The sequence below is a fragment of the Dermacentor albipictus genome, chromosome 2 (assembly GCF_038994185.2).
Source record: "Dermacentor albipictus isolate Rhodes 1998 colony chromosome 2, USDA_Dalb.pri_finalv2, whole genome shotgun sequence".
Taxonomy (NCBI): domain Eukaryota; kingdom Metazoa; phylum Arthropoda; class Arachnida; order Ixodida; family Ixodidae; genus Dermacentor; species Dermacentor albipictus.
Genome location: NC_091822.1, coordinates 54,368,115 through 54,389,794, shown reverse-complemented (window position 1 = coordinate 54,389,794; position 21,680 = coordinate 54,368,115). Strand labels below are relative to the sequence as shown.

At 46.5% G+C, this 21,680-nt stretch overlaps 1 protein-coding gene across 1 annotated transcript in view; it reads left to right on the top strand.

The window, feature by feature from the left end:
* Window positions 1–18,435, top strand: part of Chc (clathrin heavy chain) — a 55,006-nt gene extending 36,571 nt beyond the window's left edge. Inside the window, exons 9-13 of the mRNA XM_065431653.1 lie at window positions 512–1,260; window positions 4,121–4,477; window positions 9,030–9,308; window positions 16,369–16,444; window positions 16,948–18,435. Of these exons, the coding sequence (XP_065287725.1) occupies window positions 512–1,260; window positions 4,121–4,477; window positions 9,030–9,308; window positions 16,369–16,444; window positions 16,948–17,057 (1,571 nt within the window). The 3' untranslated portion in view covers window positions 17,058–18,435. The remainder of the gene's footprint in view (window positions 1–511; window positions 1,261–4,120; window positions 4,478–9,029; window positions 9,309–16,368; window positions 16,445–16,947) is intronic.
* The last annotated feature ends 3,245 nt before the right edge of the window (window positions 18,436–21,680 follow it).

Here is a 21,680-nt window from a genome sequence, read left to right as displayed (position 1 = left end):
TTGTGGAACATAATTTGAGTCTGTTCTTTTGTGTCATCCAGTTCTTCTGCCTTGTCAATTGAATTGACTTACAAAAGAAGAAAGGCATAAATACTACATACGTATTCAGAAAAGCAAGCATTAGTCATTAGAAACCTTATTGCTAATGTAACATTCTCAAAATTGCTTTTAGTTTTAGAACTGTCGGAGCCTTTAAGGCCCGAAACAAAGTATTTCCACCACATTGTATTGCATGTGAAAGGGCATCACCACACATTTCTACATTCTTCAACCTTTTCTAACTTGCATGTGGCAGTCCTCAAGTTATGCCTAGAAACCTTATCCGAGTGTTCTGCGTGATTGGATGACCCAAACTGTACTTGAGTATGTCATTGAGGTTTGTAAATTGACGTAATGTGGTGGAACCCCACCCAAATGGCTCCCGTGGCACTTTGCTTAAACAGCGTGTGCCGGTGAGCGAAGTGTGTCTCCCTGCAACCCAACCGAGGGGGCCCGTGTGGCCAATGTGCAGGGTCGTGGGAGGACTTGGTGCGGTACCTGCAGATGGCGCGCAAAAAGGGGCGGGAGTCGTATGTCGAGTCGGAGCTGATCTACGCGTATGCCAAGACGAACCGTCTGGCGGACCTGGAGGAGTTTGTGTCGGGCCCCAACCACGCGGACGTGCAGCGCATCGGTGACCGTTGCTTTGAGGACGGCCTGTACGAGCCGGCCAAGCTCCTGTACAACAATGTGTCCAACTTTGCCCGCCTGGCCATCACCTTGGTGCACCTCAAGGAGTTCCAGGGTGCCGTGGACTCGGCGCGCAAGGCCAACTCGACGCGCACCTGGAAAGAGGTGTGCTTTGCCTGCGTGGACAGCGAGGAGTTTCGGCTGGCTCAGATGTGCGGCCTGCACATCGTGGTGCACGCCGACGAGCTCGAGGACCTCATCAACTACTACCAGGACCGGGGGTACTTTGAGGAGCTCATCTCGCTGCTGGAGGCGGCGCTGGGCCTGGAGCGTGCCCACATGGGCATGTTCACCGAGCTGGCCATTCTCTACTCCAAGTACAAGCCTGGCAAGATGCGCGAGCACCTCGAGCTCTTCTGGTCGCGCGTCAACATCCCCAAGGTGCTGCGGGCCGCCGAGCAGGCGCACCTGTGGGCCGAGCTGGTGTTCCTCTACGACAAGTACGAGGAGTTCGACAATGCCGTGGTCACCATGATGCAGCACCCGACGGAGGCCTGGCGCGAGGCACACTTCAAGGAGATCATCACCAAGGCGAGTTCCCCCGTCTGGGTTCCGGCTGTCTTTTTCATGTGGGGTCCCATTATTACGGCGAAGTTGCTGTTGCAACGGGAAGAGCTCAAAAATGTACGCTGCAAAAAGTACAACATTTGCAGCTATCCAAACTCTATTTGAACATTGTAGACATACCGCTGTGTCATGTGATGACAGCAATGTGTGGGGCGTGGCTAGGTATGTTGCAGTACATTATCAGCTTTTCATTTATTGCTCACGTGAACTGTTTCTTGGTTTCAAAGATTCATTGCGAGAGATTTTCAAGAGCTAGGGTGTACGTAGACAGAAATAGTCTACTTCAGTTATTTCAGCGCTGACGCGATCGAAAAAATTTATCGAATTATCTGCCGGCCCAAATTAAACAAGGTGCAAAAACTGACACCCTGCTGATTCATTCGGCAGTATTGGCCCTATTCCGACTCTGAATCACCCACACACACACACACTTTCTTTGTGTCCAAAGTAGCAAAATAATGTGCAAATGACATTAAAGCTCCTAAATGAAGCAGAACTGTAACATGCACCTGAATTTTTGCAAGAAAATAAGAAAGGGATTTAAGTGTTCCACAATGGTGGCAAATTTCCTAAAGGCAGCTTCACCACAATACACCACTGTTACGTAGTAAAGCATACAAACGCCTTCAAAGGTGGTGTTCGTTTTGTCTGATTGCACTGCATAGGCAATTTTCCTTCCAATTTTCTCAGAAAGAAGGAAAAGCCCTATTGGAATTGAATACCGTAATCGGCGTTGTGAGCTGCGGTTATTGCTTGAAAATCCTCCTAGGGCAGGGTGCCAACGGGTGTTATTGACGGGAGGTCGTCTGTGTACAACGCATTTCCCTAAGCTGCCGAGACCCTCTTCCAATAAGGGGTTGCTATTGGCATTAGACGCTTGCATGCCGATTAATCAAGTTCTAATCATTTGGTGAAGGCCAATTTTAGGATCGAAATAATGAGTTTGGGCCCATAAAGATGCATGGGTGCCAGCTGGTACCTTTGGTCGGTATCGAATTGACCAGAGTCGAATTAACAGAAGTTTACAGTATGTTAAATGAATGGAAAATATTCAAATAATTTAATTCGATGAACGGAATATCTACTATTTGCTTTCTTGAAGTATTCAAGTATTTTGTGCAAGATACATAGTGCCCGGCTACACGTAGCCTTTCTATGGCCCAAGGGTCCTTTCACTGCAAGGTTTGTCCAGCTGGCAGGCACTAATTGCAACAGCCCACATGTGCGGCACAGGCTGTGTTAACAGTGGCAGCTGCAGCACGTGTGGAGACTGCGAGAGTTTGATTCAGAGTGTGTGAAGCCCGAAAGTGCACAATTAGCTGGACCTTTTGCCTCCTGAACCAATGCCTATTGTACAAGATATGCGGTTGCATGTGCATTTTCTTGGGATAGTGACTCGCAAAGTGCTAGCCACCAAAATGAATAAAGATGTAGGCAGTTCAGCTCAAACGTGCCAGGTAATGTTTCTTTCTACTTCATAGAAAGAATGATTAAGAGTGCCGTCTTTGCTCAGAAACTTCAGTGAAGTACAGCTCCTGGAGGTGGATTCTGAGAATCTTAATGAGAGTATCCTTCACGTGACCATTTGAAAGACCACTTGACGGAATGAAGCGGATGTTGGTCAAGAGACTTCCGTCTGTGTGCCATTGCCGCTGTCATTCGTCCATTAATTAGTGCATCTCTTTGTTCCTCATTGCCATTTTACATGGTGCTCTTACTCCTTCCAAGACATGCCAGTGCTAGGCAGAATGCATCTGACTTGTACGTGGCTGTTGGTACTACGAGTAAAAGTTTCCAATTCCAAGTTTCAGAAGTGTTGCACATAGTATCAGATGCTACACCCGATCAATCTGCGTCACATCTCAGGCTGGTTGCTCTGTTGGTTGCATCCTTTTGAAACTTCATGGATCTGTTGCAAAAACGCTTTGAACAAAGTTGGGAACTTGTCCCTCGTGTCTTCACCCAAGATGGAACGGCTAATTTATATCCCAGCCAACATAACTTCCAAGATTTCCTATACCTTAGAAAAAGCGTGTGAAGCTTTAGGTAGGCATTATAAAGCACCATTAAAGATCATTTTTGACACCCTCCAGTAAAAGTTGAGCTGTAATCAATGCTGAAGCACCAATGTGGTGGTGTCTTTCATAAAAGTGGACCATGCTGTACGTTGCAATTTTTCTTTACTAATTTGTGAATGGCTGGCGACATTCTCGTGGCACAATAAGGGCAGACTCTTGAGTATGTGCAGCAGCCAGTTTCCTGTGAGAAATTTGTTTTGAATTGTGTTAATGTTAAATATTTATCTTTTTTTCCTTGATTTGATATTCCATGTGAGAGCTATTTAGCATTTGCACTTCCTTGGTGTTTTGAGTCAGTTGCTCACAGCTTAATTTTTCAAGTCTGGCCAGCTTCATTTGCAAATTTGCTGAATCAGCCTGGGGCCACATTGCATCTTGCTTAAATTTTCGAGGCAGTTGTGACAACATTGTCATCAAAAACCACAGATAGGTGTGAAACTTGCTTGGTGCACAGTGGCAGGTGTAAACTGCCATGCCAATCATCAATCTGGATGGTGCAAATTTCTACCTATTTATGGCAACTGCAACACGAGCAGAAGCATTTCGGTTGGAGTCCTGTTTCTTTGTCCTGCTTAATTGCAAACATTTCTTTCTGTGAAAGCTGGTGCAAGTGAGGGAATGGTACCAAGTCCTTCCTTGGTTACTGGTCGCATTAATCTGCACGACCTCCGTCGGCAGACCGTGCAAGTGTGCTGTTGGTTGCACACGGAAGTGTACCTGACTGCCCTTTGGCCTCGACCTTGCAGGTTGCGAACATCGAACTGTACTATCGGGCAGTGCAATTCTACCTGGACCACAAGCCGATGCTGCTTAACGACCTGCTGCTGGTACTGGCACCGCGCATGGACCACACGCGTGCCGTCGGTCACTTCACCCGAGTGGGGCACTTGCCCCTGGTCAAGCCGTACCTGCGCTCGGTACAGAGCCTCAACAACAAGGCCGTCAACGAGGCCCTCAACGGCCTGCTGATCGAGGAGGAGGACTTTCAGGGCCTGCGCACCTCCATCGACGCCTTCGACAACTTCGACAACATTGCCCTGGCACAGCGGCTGGAGCGGCACGACCTGGTCGAATTTAGACGCCTGGCCGCTTACCTGTACAAGGTATGCCCCTCCTTTGACAGCTGGACGTTGACTCGGTGGCTGCTTTGCGCTGGAACCGTTCTACTTTTGAGCCTGCTACGAGATGCAATGCGACGCTTTTTCTAGGGCCACAGCTTTGTGCTGACGCATGGGTGTGCCCGCGTGCACGAGCTATTTCTGGCCGTGGCGCAGTATTAACTGTGAATGGTGAATGATATAAGTAGGGTTGTGTGACTATTCGAAGTTTCGAATAAAATGTTGCGATTTAATTGTTTAAAAGGGAACTACAGTGAAAGCTCGTTAATTCGAACTTCAATAATTCGAATTTATGGATAATTCGAACTGTACGATTTGGTCCGGCCAAGCTCCACAGAAGTCTATGTATAAAAAAATCCGTTAATTCGAACGCGAGAAGGTTCCCTCACGGATAATTCGAACTACGCTCACCTGGCACACGGCCAGAGAAAAGCGCCTACTGCCTACACACAAGGCTGTATTGCCTCCGAAACGGAGAGAACGGCGAGAGAAGGCAAAATCGGAAAAAAATCTAGCCTGCGCGGGGTCAGCCAGAAGCCAGCGGCGGCTGCTGCCTCTCCGTTCTACGTAACCTCCAAGACTTCTTGCCCGTTGCGAATCTCGGAGGCTTTGCAAATCTTGTACAGCTGCTAATGTTGTGCGGAGATAGCACGGCAAGCGCCAAAACACAGCGAATCAAGTACGTCGCAGCTGCGCTTGCAATCAAGAACCAACGAATCAGGGCCTTCGCCACCTTCACATGTTCAGCGTCTTTGTCTCGGCAGTCTTCATCGGTTGTGCACCTCTGTTTTCAGCTTAGGAGGTATCGGCCGTCGCGAATCATTGTGATAGTGTTAAGCCTCGGCTAACGTTCGTTTCGGTGGACATCGGTGGTGTGGCACAGTCGGACCCAGAGCTTCGACTTGAAGATGGCGTGTGCCCGCGGCACACGCCATCACTTTCTGACACGCCAAATTTCTGACATGCCCTACTGCTTCCAAATCTCAGTGTACTGTTGCTCTCCTTCACTTTCGTTAGTTCGAACTTTCGTTAATTCGAACTGAAGCGGCTTCCCCTTGCGGTTCGAATTAACTAGCTTTTACTGTACAACACAGACCGCTTGTTGCGCAAGTTGCCAGAATCTCAAATTTCCGCACTAATAAGCAGTACTGCACTATAACCAAAACATTTTTCAAAGGCTGCGCATGTGCAAAACTTGCACTTGCCGCGTTTGTGTCTGGGAATCAGAAGCACATGACGGGGATGTGCCCTCACCCTCGGCTGCGAGGTGGTTCCTCCGCTTTCCAAAGTGCCGTACAGCCACTGCGAAGCACTACAACTCTGTACCAAACCGCAACTTTGACCAGACTCCCAAGGAGAGGGTGCTGGTTAGGTCTGGCCAACGGGGTTGTTGAGTGGCATGTCGTCGCGGGAAGTTTGCCCTCGATATTTGTTTGACCCACAGAGGAATACAGGGAGATCTGTCGCGATACTGTATCACGTGCACAGGCTCTACTGACGGCAGTGTGCAGGAAGCCGGGTTCATGGGCGATCGGCCAGCGACTATTGCAAATGCATATAGCAAAAGTTTTAATGTGCACGTGCTGGTAGGGATGGCAAAAGCTCGCGTGTGGGCATTCTGAACTTAAGAATTAGTGGAACAGTTTAAACTGACAGTGTCGTGCAGTCAAGGTTGCACGCACAATATCTGTACTTCGCAACGACGGGCATCATGATGGGCACTTTGAAATTCACTTGCAGCTTCAACTGATTTTTCTGCAGCGCTGGAGTTGTAAAGAAAAAAAGCTAAATTAATTTTACCTTCAAAATTAATTTTTCCAGAGTGCCAGCTTCTTTACATTTTTGAGACCCCGTCCATGTCCGAAAATATGTCGGCAATTGTATTCACTTCCTGTACACAAACGGAAGAGTCAAACAGCAACAATGCGCATGCGCTCGTTGCGGACCATGTGCCGCTGACAAACGGCTCGGGCAAAATGCTTCTCAGTACCCTAGCCAACCCCTGCATGCCTGTACGCTGCCGCTGTGCCTTTAATTTTTCTGCAGTTCTGAATAAAGGGAAAATGAGACATCTACCCAAACGTAGCTAAGTGTTACAAAGGAAACTGATACGGCTTCCTCGAAAGAAAAGCTTCGCACTTAAGGAAAAATGTCCTGGTCTGGAACTCGAACCTGGGACCACCGCCTTTCCGGGGCAGCTGCTCTACCATCTGAGCTAAAGAAGTGGCTAGCAGATGGCAGGCGAAGTCGAATTTATCAACAACTTGGAAGCAAAGGCCAGAGTTCCACGTAATAGTTCTGCGGAAACCCGCAAGTTGAAGAGTTCTGCAGTTCATTCGCTCACTCAGTGTCGCCTCCGCATTACCCCGGTCACTCTCTCCCTTTGACCAGCACACCTCATTGAGAAAGGCACTTGCTTCCTTGATTGTCTGCAGGATTTTCCAGAAGCCGCATCATAACCGGTATTTCGTCTCACGCTGATCCACTATAAGCTGTAAGCATATACATAGCTCTGTGGGAAGATAAAGGAGAGTCGAAAAAGACCACCTTTTATCCAGTCCTGCCCGGCCACGGTGGCTACATTTCGATTGGGGTGAAATGCGAATACGCCAGAGTTCCGCGGGCTGGGCGCATGTTAAAGATCCCCTGGTGGTCAAAGTTAATCTGAAGTCCCCACTACGGCATGCCTCATAATCAAATGGTTGTTTTGGCACGTAAAACCCCAGAATTAAATATCCAGTCCTGCCCTGTAGGCGGTTATGTCATACATAAGTGGCCTGAGGTTTACTGTGTTCGGTATTTTTGAATAGCGCAACTAACAAAATACTGCGCAACATCCGACTGGTAATGTCTTGTTGCTGTCTTCCGACTGTCAAATGAAATATCTCAACCTGTCAGATGAAGCAACAGACGTGTTCGGAGGAATGCAGAAACAAAATGAATAATGCAAGTTTTGTTAATGGTTTTGCAGTTGAAGCCTACATGTAACCTGTGATCTTTGCTTGTTTGTAATTAGGTGTATCTTGCTGTCTAGTCGTGTACCATTTTCTTTTACGCTGTGACCAGCGACGTTTGCCTTGCAACAGGCCTTCTTACGTGGGTTTACGGCAGGCAAGTTCTTAAGTAGCTTTTTCCTTTTTCCCAACTTTTTTTTCCTTGTTTTTCTTTTGGCAGTTACCTAATGTACTTGGAAAGCTAGTTGCACAGCAGCCACTCATTTTTGCAAAGCTGACTTACAACCAGTCTCTCAAGTTCTTCTGCTGCAGTTTTTACGCATGTGGCGTAAAGCACCTAGCAGGATGCGTTGTTGGGCAAGTTGGTTCATTGTAATAGGAAAACATTGGTTGCGCTTTCTAGACAATCACATGCAAGAAGACAGTGACAGTGTAAGTGATTGTCTAGAAAGCACAACCAATGTTTTCCTATTAAAGCACCTAGTTGTTTTGTTTGCCAGTGCTAGTGCCAGTTTTTGTTTTGCGGTTTTGGCTACTGTTCCCTCAGTCTGCTTCACGTTATCATTTCGATCAGTCCTGTTGACCCGGACGAACCTCGTACATACAGAGGCAGACCCTTCCAACTCTGCACAATTTCGCGAAATGGGGTGTTCGGGCGCTGTGCGCATGAACCGGCATCAGGAGCGCTCGCAGCGAGTCTGCTGCTACTGCTTCGGCCGAGGCAACCCGTCTGTAATGTGCTGCGAAAACAAAGGGAAGCACCCGCTCGGGCAGCATTGAGCATGACGGGTTCCGTGGCACACATGACGTGGCTTTGCGCCACATATGTGGCCACATCCAGATTGCACATATTAAATTCACGAATGGTATTATTGAAACGTTCGCTATTCTATTCAGTGATATTTGAGTATACATACACCCCTCTAAAAATGTGATCTTGTGCATAAAGCTTGTTTGTCCCTGAAAGCTAGCCGTCTTTTATGGACTAATCAATACAGGCTTTGTACCGGTTATAAATATTCCTGTCATAAATATGCATTTCTCCAATTTACTGTTCGATATTCCATCCAATATTCAATGCTTACTATTTGTATTCAAACAATTTCGTATTCTCCCACCATGGATGAGTAAAGGCACAGCCCACTTTTCAGTTAGCCAACTTGCTTTTTGTGCAGGTAGATACTGTCCATGACATTTGCTGCCTCCATTCAAAATGTCGAAATAGTCTGCTGTTGGTTATATAATTGCAAGTGGTGACCAGACAGCAGGTCGTCATTACAACGCAATTTGGATGGGGATTCGTGACCAAGCCAAACCTTTAGGCGCCCTCCAGTACAGCCTCCCATGCCAATTACCGAAAGAGCACAGTGGCAACAACTTGAATTGTGTCTGCGGACATACAAGCCTGAATGGTCAGAAGGCTGCCATAAAAAGAAATAGTGAAGCCACCTGTGACTTGCATGCTTGGGAAGGTTGTGTACACATGTTTTAAAGTGAAAGTGGGGCACCCAACGCTTAATTACAGCGAGTGTCTTGACGAGAGAATGCAGTGGCCTCATCCTGTACGTGCGTTATCCCACCAGGGCAATAACCGCTGGAAGCAGTCGGTGGAACTGTGCAAGAAGGATCGCCTGTTCCGGGATGCGATGGAGTATGCGGCCGAGTCCAAGAATGCCGAGACGGCCGAGGAGCTGCTGAGTTGGTTCCTGGACGAGAAGAACTACGAGTGCTTTGGTGCTTGCCTGTTCCAGTGCTACGACCTGCTGCACCCTGACGTCATCCTCGAGCTGGCCTGGAAGCACAATATCATGGACTTTGCCATGCCCTACTTTGTGCAAGTCATGCGGGAGTACATCACCAAGGTGCGTATTGCCTCCTTGCTTATTGCTGCATGTACCGGTTCTAATGCATACCCAATTATTGCGGGGTGAAGGTAAGAAAATGGAAGTGTAGCTGAATGTAACATGCCCCCCATTTATAAAAGAAAAATGTAGCATTGCCTGCATTTGCGATCGTAAAAAAACATTTGCAGAAGTGACATTTACAGAAGGTAATTTTTTTTTAACAAGCTTTCGTAGTGAAAACTGAGCATTGTCGTCGTCATTTGCACTTCTTGGCCACATAAACCAAGTGCCCAGGAGCAGTATTCACAAGTGATCACTTTCAGATATGCAGTGAAAGCTTGTTAATTCAGATTTCAAGGGACCGAAAAGAATGTCTGAATTAACGGAATGTTGAATTATCGAGGGTATCAAGAAAACAAGCAAATGCGTAGTATGTCAACACGCTTTTATTTACTGAATGAATCATCAAATCCTGTTAATGCTCGCAGCAGGGAAACCCTTGTGGCTTCCTTCACAGCACGGTCGTGGCACACGTCTTCATCCGAGACTCTTTTCACTACCGCGCATGCATCCGAATTTTTTTGCCAGTGCCGCTATGTCACCGGTCGTCGCGATGTGGACGGTGCTCTTCGTACTCGAAAGCTCCGCACTGAGTAAAAACGAAACTACTGTCTCCCATAATTGCCGCGGACGAAACTGTGCCCACTATTGGTGCGAGTGGTATGGCAACTACAGTCATGAAGGCAAGAACGCAAGAAAGGCTTTAAGGGGGGAGGCTACACTTGAAATACAACTTTTTTATTTGTGGACAGATCTCAACGAAATTTTCACACATTGTGTATTTTAATATGCAGATTCTAAAAATATAATTAATTTTGCCATAGGATAAGTAGTTTCTGATATACTCCAAATGCATTGTATAAGCCGAGTCCTTTGTTTGGAGGAAAATTAGCTTCTAAACAGAAAACCCTAACACAGTAATTTGAGTATAAAGACTATCTAGGATGTTCAGGGAGTGCCATAAGGTATTATTCAATGTTGTAGGCTAATCTGAGCAAGAGTTAGAGCTCATCAAAGATGTGAGAAAAAAATGCCATCTTGGCATGTCAAGCATGTGACCCATTTCAAAAGCTTTTTGAGAAGAGTGCTGCTTTGAAAAGGTGCATATTGCTTACTGCATACATTTATCTTTCTGGCAAAAAAAAAATTATGTTAATAGCTGAAATAGGACAGAAGCTATTTTACCTCCAAAATTGGAAGTCTGTCGGAATTCTCGTTTTGAGAAATCAAGGAAAAACGTTCTGCAACATCTTTATTGAGAATATACCAATAAAATCTCAAGGAAATTCACTAGGGGCATAATCTGGATACATCCTATCTTTTTGCCGCTTTTTGGCCAGCTTCCTTGCGCTCAAAGAGGCTTCTCGCTTCTTGATGGAGTTAGCACTTCGAAGGTCCGGCGCTCCGGACGTTTTCCAGCGCTCGCTGCGCGCTCGCTACTTTCTTCAGTCGTGAAGGAAACGGTGCCTGCACGATCTGTGCCAACACGCGTGGCGTGGGCGGACGAGGTGTTGACGCTAGACGCGCCAGTTTGCAGCTCGGAACTCGATCCGGTAGAATGTCCAGGCAGACCAGCAACCGGCAACTCCGCGAGTATGACAGGCCTAGCCGCCTTCCGTCGCGCATTGCACAGCCGCTTGACGCGTAGTAGCGTTGAGACGACAATCTTTTCCAGCCATCCGGGCAGCGAAATGAGCATCTTATCAAACGTCGCGAAGCAAGCGGCTGAACAAACGTAGACAGCGGCGCGATGAAACCAGAGATAAACACACGTAGCGAGACGCGAGAGCGGTCGAGCGCGCGCCGACGAGCACCGGACCAATAGGAGCGAGGCGCGCGGGGGTGTGCGCGCTTTGGCCAATCGGCGGCACGGACGCATCCTCCAGAAATGACGCGATAGCGTCGGTTTCCCTTCACCGACGCCATTTTGAACTGGTGCAAAATGCGCACAAAGAAAACAGCTTCAAAACAAGCGCAAGATGGCGGCCATCGGCCACCGCGTTCGCAAATGGTGACGGCGCGAAGTTTGAACATTTTTGACCAAATTTTGCTGATTTCGCGTTCACCTTGGCCCCTTTAAGCGCGATTTTTTGTTATTTTCCGATTAAATTTAGCTTCTAGATTTCGCGGAGGGATTCTTGAATGTATAAACGTAGCTAAAATGCACTTTTCCGAAAATCGACTTTTTTGTGATTTTTTACCGTTTCAAGAGCCGCGTCCCCCCTTAAAGGCACAAATAGGCGCAATGCATTCTGGCGTTGTTGTCGTTCACGTACGATTTCCACTGATGCCTATGTTGATGTGAACTCCGTTGCTTCGTTTTATTGGGCTCTAATGCCTTTTTCTCTTTTGCATCGCACATTTGCAGTGCTCCACGGTTGCCACGCTCTGAGAGTTTTCCGAATTAAGCGATGTGGGGCTAAATACGTTTGAATCAATGAAGTTTCATTGCATTAAATAATGCATGTGCCTGCCGGGACCAGTGGATGAGTCCGAATGATCCGATTTGCCAAATTAACAAGGTTCAAATTAACAAAATTTCGCTATACTGCTATCACGTGTGCGACACACTGTGTGGGGCTCGTTGAAGTATGCGGCCTTTGACAGCATTCGTGGCACTGTGCGCAGATGGCAAGCTTGGCACGGTGCCAGAAACGCATATGCTGATGCTTCCTATGCCGAGTTACGCAACATCTCTTGAAAGTGATCAGGTCTCCAAAAGTGATTGACTGAGTATTGCTCCAGATCGTATTCGAGCACAAACTGAACTCTCAGCAGCCTTCACGAAAACATGCTTTGTTGCCGCCTTGTGATGGCTCTGACGGTAGGCTCTTGCCACCACTGCAAACACGGTTTTGTACCCAATTGTAATCTGCTGGTAATTTTTGGACCCATTTTCTCTGAAAAAAAGGCGCGCAATAAATTTGGCCTGATGCAATACTGAGCCTGCAAATGCTCATGTTTTGATCAACCACCAATTAAAGGAGTGAGTGCATATTAATACTAGAATGGTAATTCTGTTTGCAATTGTTGGCTCGGAACTTCATCTCGAAGTAAGATAAATTGCAGTTGACCTGGGAGAAATTCAGCAAGTTTGTCATACCACGCAGCAGCACAGAAAGTTGGCCATGTTATTATTGCCAAAAGGCCGTGCAGGTAATCGTCTGTTGTTGTTTGTGCTTTCCTTTTGGTTTGTCAGAAGTGAAATATGAAACAAGATACAGGAGAACTTCGTTGGTACGCTCCCACTTTTTACGCTTCCCAGTGACAATGTCGATGATAGAGAACAAAAAAAAGACCCATTGCAGTTATACTTCTTTTTTTCCTAGTTGCTTTTCCCAGAAAACATGATCTTTTGACGTTCAGTACTTCGGCACACTGCGATCGAAAGATGTGTTTTCCGGCCGCTAGATCCCGTGTGAATAAAAGGCACGACACAGGCGTGATCGAGAGCAGTAGGCGCTCGCCCGCTTCTCGTGAAAGTGGCGTGCTGGACTGTTTCCTCCTCGCAGATTGTTGCAGTCACGGCCATCGCTGCTAACCCTATCACAATAAGCATCGCCTGTTTCACGTCATGTGGTTCAATGCTATTGGAAGTGTACTGCAATTTTTAATGTACAGTATAATACAAATGTGCTGCTGTTCTGTGCTGTGGGTGGCACAGAGCGAGCGTTGCGTTTTGCTTTGGCAGCACCATATTTAGGCGTCGCCCACCAGCTTGATCACTTAGGTTTCCCGTCTTGGTTTTCACAGTACGTCATAAGAAAATGACAAAGCGCGTACGGTATAGGCCCCACCAACTTGGCATGCTTTGTCGTCTTGTGCAGCATCTATTGTCGCCAAGTGCGCACATCAGAACTTCCTGCCAAAACACCTGACCTGAGGAAGTTCCTCACCGATGCTGAATTCAAGCACAAACCTAAGCTTGCCAAAGCCACAGGAATGGCAGAAGCCACTTGGGCTTTGCCAGCGCTGCAGCAATTCGCCCAACGCGTTACGTAGATGTCAACTACAGTTGAGTCTGCCAAATTTTCTATCGACTTTTAATTGTTTTCCCAGTTAGCACATTCCTTTTTTTTTTTCAAAGCATATGACTGTACTTCTGCTGTATTTTTGCAAGTGAATAGGGCAGTATAATGGAAGGGGGAAATCGGTGCACATATTATAACTGAAGTTCGTAATAATTTTTATGCGCTTTTGAAGGAGTCATATTTCACTCGAAAGATATGTCAACTCATTTTGCTGAATGTTTTTTCCAGCCTTTTATAAAGGTCTGTGAAGCGTGGTGTAATGTTTCATTTTGTGAAAGTAATCAAATAACATAAGTGGCATCGTTTGTAGCAAATGTCGCACCTGATTTTGGTTCTGAATAAAATGATATACAATCCACTCTCACCCGCCACTGTTGCTTAGTGGCTATGGTGTTGGGCTGCTAAGCACGAGGTCGCAGGATTTAATTCCGGCCATGGCGGCCACGTTTCGATGGGGGCAAAATGCAAAAATACCCATGTATTTAGATTTAGGTGCACGTTAAAGAACCCCAGCTGGTTCAAATTTCAGCCCCGCTACAGTGTGCCTCATAATCGGATCATGGTTTTGGCATGTAAAACTCCCCAATTTAATCTTACGATGGGCTCTCATTACAACGGGCCCTGATAATCCTACAAGATATGTCCGTTTTATCCAAAGTATGTAATATCTGAAATGTCTTGTTTTTCAAAACGTTGGTTGTGATGTCAAGCAGCATTATTGCATAGTGAGTGACGCACATCCAAAGTAAAAAAAAAAAAAAAAACAAGTTGCAGTTTCACCCAAAATGCGAAGCATCGATTGCAATAGCAAATTAGTCGACAGCTATGCAAAGTACGGATAGTAGTTTCATTGGCCGTATAAACTTGTAAACATTCGCTTGCTAACTAAATTAACAATCGTGGTGTCGGGCACGGACAGTAAACATGAACTCATCTCGCTTGATAACCGCGGAAAGTCGTCAAAATGTTAGAGTGAAGAAGCGCGGTGGCAGCAGCGAGCGAATTGACCTTCGTGCTGTCTCTCGCTTCAGTGCGAACTAAATGTCAAAAGCACAGCGCATACGAAACTACCAGCTCTGGGCGCACTTTGTCCAAATCGCAGATAGCTTTCAAGGTGTGGCGCCCGTGCGGGTGCGGCGTAAGCAACAGCCACCAAGAGTAGAATGCCAGCGCACCCCTTGCCTCGTGCGCCAAAGGAGACAGCGCGCTTCCGTCCCGCCTTCCTCCTTTCCGCTTGTGATATATTGAGCTGCGATCGTCGGCCGACTCTCGGAAGTCAGATGTCAGCCCGTGTCGGCAATGCAAAAGTATGTTTTATGTGGCCGATTTTGACAAAAATTGCTGCTAATTTCGTCCGCTGTAGCAGGTAGTTAGATGTAGCACCGTCTGTTAAAAGCAAACTTCGTTGCATTAATAGGCAGACCAAACTAAGGTTGAAATATAATCCGTTGTATCCGAAAGTCTGTTGTAGAAGGGTTGACCCAGAAGTAGTTCCCAAAAAGCGCCCTCCATACGGAAAGGTGAGGCGAAATCCGGCAACACTGCTACATGTGGCTGTTCCCCCACTCTCGATTCCCCCTGGCCACGCTTCGCTGCACCATTCATTCTTGGCTCAGCAGCCATTCGTTATGGAGGTTCCCATTGTTGATCCCGCCAAGTGCGTGATTCGTTCCATAATTTGCTTCTTGCATGCCGAAACGACTCCACCTATGGACATTCGTCAGTTGACAGAGGTGTATGGCGACAAGTGTATGGCCGTTCAACACGTACGAAAGTGGTGCATCGAGTTTAGTGCCGGTCGGAAAAAAGTCCACAATGAAAAACGGAGTGGAAGACTGTCAGTTTCTGAGGCGGTTATCTAGATGGTCCAACGCGAAGTGCTTCAAAAAAGGAGGCTCACCATCCGTACACTTGTTGCTCCGATTGCTGGGAGTTCTTACAGTACAGTGGAAAGAGCTTTGACTGAAAAATTGGGGTATCACAAGTGTTGTGCTTGATAGGTACTGCAGCTATTGACATCAGACCACAAGGAGAAACACCTTGACTGTGCTCGCTAGTTTCTTCAAAAATGTCAAGAAGATGGGAAGGAAATTTGGACTCCGTTGTTACACAAGATGAAACGTGGGTGTTTCGTTTCACTCCTGAAATGAAACATGCAAACAGTGGCGTCACCCAGTCACCAGTCGCAAAGAAGTTCAAACTCTTTTTGCTGGCAGAGTCATGGCCAATGTTCTTTGTGATCGTAAGGGGATACTGCTGATTGAGTTTATGGAATGTGGGACGACAATCAACTCGCAGTTGTTGTGCAACTCTAAGAAAACTCGGGCGAGCTATCCAGAACCGCTGGCGAGAAAGACTGGCAGCCGGTGTAACGCTGCTTCACAACAACGCCACGACCTCACATCTCCCGCCAAACGCAGGAACTTTTGACATAATTTGGGTAGACTGTCATGTACCATCCACCCTACAGTCCAGACCTCGCACCTAGTGATTATCACTTGTTCCACAAGTTAAAAGAACGTTTGAGTGGCCAACGCTTCTGGTGCGACGAAGTCAAAGAAGAGGTGAAGCGCTTTCTTAGTGGGTTAGCAACGGAGTTCTATGACATTGGGATACAGAAACTGGAGCACCGCCTACAAATATGCGTAGACTATAGAAAATAGGCGACTATATAGAAAAGTAGAGCAAAGTTTCATATCTTTCCAGTGATGTAAATTTCTATGAGAATAAACTGTATTTCTAAAATTGATCGGAAGCTTATTTCTGGATCAACCCTCGTACGCGGGTCCATTGTAATGAGCGTAGACTGTACCGTATTTACTTGAATTTAGGCCAGCCTCGAAGTGCTGCCATTGTGGCAGCTGATGAAAAGAGTAGGTTGCAGCGTTACTTGAGATTAATTGCAGTGTGTGTGGTGGCATGATTTCAAGCTGTGAAAGTGTGTGTGTGTGCACTTTGTCAACTATTGTTGTCCCTGTTCGTCGCAGGTTGACAAGTTAGAAGAGAATGAGAACCAGAGGCTGGAGGAATCGGCACAGAATGAACAGAAGCCCCTTGTCTACGGTGAGCCTTCTTCCGAAGTGCTTTTCTCAGCTTGTGGGCCTGGTGGAGCATACGTGAAGCAAAATAGTTAGTGTCCCGAAACTGTGCTCAGTACTGCCTTTACAATATCCAAACGAGACTGAAGTACAGGCCAAACAAAGCACTCTTTGTTCACTCTTTGTTAGGTACTCTCAAATGTCTGTTGTCAAGGGTGTTCTAATATTTTAATGTAAAAGCGAAAACTGCCTATTTAGCCAGGATGTTCATAGTGCACGACTGTATTGTGCTCAATATCTGTGCATAAACTTTTTTTGTATGCAATTGATGCCAAGACAATGTTAAAAGAGCCCTCTTTTGTTGAGACTTCTTTCAGAAAGGTGCAAATCGATCTTACGTGAATTAATCTGTCTCGAAGGGGGCCTGAGCTCTTTCAGTTTCATGCTGCAAATGGGGCGCCTCAAGTTTTACGCTCGGCGTGACGTTTTAATGCGACTCCACTTGACGTTCTGGTTTCTTGCTTGCAGCCCCCGAACCCCAGCTGATGTTGACGGCACCGCCAGGCATGCTAAGTGCGCCTGGCTACGCACCTCCCTACGGGGCACCCATGCCGGGCTACCAAGGCTACAGCATGTAGATGAGACCCCCCCTCCCCCGACGACGGGCGGTTGAACAGACTGCTACTCGACGCATCCTGCCCCTTCGCGTTTGGCCCGACCTCTTCTGTCCCACGGCCCCCATGTATTTTTCTTCTCCCCCTTAAAACCCCATTGTCGCAGAAGAGCCTCCACGTTGGGCCTCGCTCCCTGCGCTAAAGTTTTTTTTTTCTTTGCCTTTCATAGCTGCGTCTTTCACTCTGAAGTGCAGTAGAGCAACATTCCCCCCCACTGCTGTTTCACTGTTCCCCAGCCTGCTGGTTCAGGGCGCGCTGTGTGTGTCTTGTGCGTGAGACTTGTGTAACATGTACCGAGTACATAACGTGTGCGTGTTAGTGTCTTGTTGCAAGGGGCATCCGTCTGCCTTCCTCTCTTCCGCTGCTCCGGGTGTTGGTAGCCGAGTGGTCGGAGGTGTGTATTGTCTTCTCGCAGCTGAGCACTTGGCCACCTCTCCTTATCTGTGTCTGTGTGTGCGCTCGTCATTGTCGCGTGCCTGAGGTGGAGTTGCGTTTGCGAGTGGGGCTGGTTGTACAGTACTTTTTTGGGAGTGCTACCTTGTGTATTTTATTTCTTTTTAGTCCCGAGCCCACTTTGTTTCTTCAAAGAGCGTCGAGTGGCTGGGAGACAGGACCAGTGTTAACTACATTAGTGCTGATCAAAACGGGGCAGACCATTCACTTCCCTTTGACGCTCGGGAGGGTGATCATGCGGCGGTGGACTACCGGGGACGAACGGCGGGCAAGGCCGAGGACTTGCAACAGGGGCAGCCACAGTTCCGCGTGGGGCTGGTTATGTGACAAGCTTTTTTTTAAATATTTGTCTAACAAAATTGAGTGCTCTATTTATGTAAACAGTGACCTTGCACCGCGCTCTCCCCTATGAACTCCTAGCTTGCAGCGAGTCGAGACGGTCGCAATTGTTTGCTGCAGTCGGTCTGCCAGCAAGTCCGGGGCCGAGCCTCGAGAGATGTTGCGGTCGGTTCCTTGTGAGACGCACGAGTGGGATTCCCCACAGGTCTGTGTGCTGCTAGAGGGGAGAGGAGCGAGGGATCACTGTTGTCAAGGGAGATGGCGGTGCACGTTTGGTGTCCCCTTTAGTGCTGGGATATGGCGATAAAAAAAGTGCACGTGCATCAAGTTTCTGTGTGAATTTTTCTTTTTTCATCTGGAAGTGAGAAAAGAATGAGATGCTGTTTGTCCCTCCCTTTGTTCGTTTTTCTTTATTTTTTTGCCTCACCCTGGAATGAGAGACTTGTTATATATACATTATACATATTATATATATATATAGGAGAAGTTTAAAAAGAAGTGTATGTAGTTTCTGAAGGAGAAATAAATTGCGTCCTCACATGCTCCATGATTCTGGATCTCTTGGTTGCCTTCCTTGCATGCGAGAGCTTGCCGTTACCATACGAGCTGTACGGTGCCAAGAGTCGCCGATGGGCCGTCTTGTATGTGGCTTACGATGGCTCAGTTTGACAGACAGCAACAAAAGTTACTTCTTTTACATTTGTGTAACAGATATGTTAAGGGGGGATAGTAAGCAGTTATATGGGTCATAAAAGATTTTTGCAATTTTCTCATGTGCCTCGATCCAAAAATTTCAAAAAATTTGTGGGCCTTTATAAAGGCATTCCTGATTTGTGCACACCAAGATTTCTTTGAAATTATTGAGAATCTAGTAATTACAGCACCTTTCCAACTATCCATTTGAAACCTTTAAGGAACATACAAAAATAACTAGCAATTAGTGCATTGAAACATCTGTCAAATATTGGTCTGTTTGCTTTTGACTGAACATTACATTTTGTTCTGCAATAGATGTTTCAACCTTGGCAACTCCATATAAGGGCAGTATGGGAAGGAACATATTTCATACGTACTTTAGGTAATGAGATTGTTTCAGTTCACTAGATGCACAAGAAATACGAGAACAATTGGGTGAAATCTCTCTGGAAGTTTTGTCAGATGTGCAGATACTTCCTTTGTCAGCAGCGTTTACTAGAAATTGCGTTGAAGTGTTCTATTGTGAAAAAGAAGCATCAAGCCCAAAATTCATCAGGGTCATTATTTCTTGCATCATTTACCAGTCGCTCCTATGCAAAATCATAATTCAGCTTTATTTGTTGAATTGCTTTTGAGTAATTGAGCTAGACACCAGTGATCTTCATGCAACTTGTCCTTGTGATGAGTGTGGCTTGAACACGTTAACGCAGGGTAACACAGTGGTGTCCGCAAAATCTGCACTTCTCAGGTTTGAGGAGAAATTGGGCATTCCCGTCTTGAATTATGCATGTGAACACAGCTGTTTCTGTATTTATATATTTTCTTCAATTTTTGAAGTGTGAACAAAAAGCCAATGGTCAGTAATGTCATTTCCAGGGACTGTGCCAAACTCTTGAAAAGTTACCGTAGGTTGTAAAGCCACAAATATCGATTGTAACAGCAGAGAGGCTCTTTTTCACATGGATCAAGTCTTCTATATTTTTTAATTGTGAAATTGCTCTGTAGCAAAGCTGAATTTCATGGGGTAGAGGTAACATTGGTGCTAGGTTTTCCCATATTTGAAGCACCTCTAATGTGCATTTCTGAATAAAATTTGGAGCTTATATTCTTCATTAAAGATAGGAAAAAATGAAAAAAAAGCGCTTATCTTTTTCCATTCTACCTGTAGGGTCACGTGTAGCAGAGAAAATGTCCTTTTGTGGCAGTCGTTTGTACGGGAGTCGAACTCTTGTATCATTTTACGAATCTATGGAGATAGAAAAATAGCTCATACTCGCATTTAGGAAAAATCAAACCGAAATTCAATCGGGCCACCATGTGACGAATTGCAAAGTTGTGAAATGCACAATGTGGCAAGCTGCAAACTTCTTAATCTCATCCGCCCACCTAACCTTCTGCCGCCCCCTGCTACGCTTCCCTTCCCTTGGAATCCAGTCCGTAACTCATAATGTCCATCGGTTTTCTTCCGTCCTCATTACGTGTCCAGCCCATGCCCATTTCTTTTTCTTGATTTCAACTAAGATGTCATTAACTCGCGTTTGTTCCCTCACCCAATCTGCTCTTTTCTTACCCCTTAACGTTACACCCATCATTCTTTCCATAGCTCGTTGCGTTGTCCTCAGTTTAAGTAGAACCCTTTTCGTAAGCCTCCAGGTTTCTGCCCCGTACGTGAGTACTGGTAAGACACAGCTGTTATACACTTTTCTCTTGAGGGATAATGGCAACCTGCTGTTCATTATCTGAGAATGCCTGCCAAACGCACCCCAGCCCATTCTTATTCTCATTATTTCAGTCTCGTGATCCGGATCAAGAAAAATGGGCATGGGCAGAACATGTAATGAGAGAAGATAACTGATGGTCATTAAGGCTTACGGACTGGATTCCAAGAGAAGGGAAGCGTAAATCAATGGTGGTGACGACGATGATATGAGGAGGAGATGCGTATATTCAAGTTCACAACATTGTAACATTTCTTAATCCGTGCGTCTTGCCTGCTTGCATTAGGCCGAGGACCCAAAAGAAACGCGCTTGATAGCGGCCTCTTATCGACGCTTGCAATGGAAGAGACCAGTTGCTGTCACTCTTGCGCGTTCGCGGGACAAACGCAAGATATGCGATCAAGTGTTTCTGGCACCTGACAGTATTCAGTATTCGCAATTTGGGCTAGTGTCCCTGCGACCTATATAAGGCGTGTATGACGCTTGGTGAATGCGACACCAAGGCGAATCCGGTGCACCATGCTTGCTTGGCTTCTTTTGAGCTTCTGAGGCTTACGGCATTTCATGTCTGGGTACCATTCATGTGTCGTCGATCTGGCTGGGTCCAGTGCTCAAACGTAGAGTTGCGTATTACGCAAAAAAGTTGGGCATTTGTGTCTGTTCGTGAGAACCCAATGCGTAATTCAGCAGCATTACTTAAAGCTGTTTTCACTTCAACCTCTCGCTGTTCATTGCCTATTACGCCCCATTGCGCAGGTATACAGTGAAAAGTGATATTGTGGCCCTTTCTATTTGCATGGTCGAGATGCTCTGTAATTTCTAGGGCTATTGAATAATAAGGGTCCCATCTGAGAACACAGTCAACCGTTTGAAGAGCTGGCTTTGAGCTGGCCTGCAAGGCTTTTCTTTTGAGGAACCCGGATTGGTCTCCTTTGTAGCAATTGCTACGATTGGGTGGATGTCTCATTTCCTTTTATTAATTACTTCCCTCCACCTTGCGGGCTTCCGCAAAACAATTACGTCAAACCTTTGTTGTGTCTACTCTACGCCCCTATACGAAGCTTGAAGGAGGCAATGGAGTAGTATACACTGGTAGCCATCGAGGCGGTTCTCATCTGCGGTGTCGCCCTCCATTGGTTCCAGTGGGCGCGGGCGTGTATTAACGCGGTAGCGTTAAGGGCCTCGTGGCGCAGAAAATCCGGCGTCGGTGTCCCGCCGCATCCAGCGTCGACCATCGTCTCGGCAAAAATCATTTCGAACCACGCAGGCTCTCCATGCAGCGCAAAGTAGTTACTGAACTAATCGAATTTCTCAAGGTAAAATACACGAGAAAAATCGTAAAGTACGACTTACACACAACCTACAGACATGATAGTCTAAG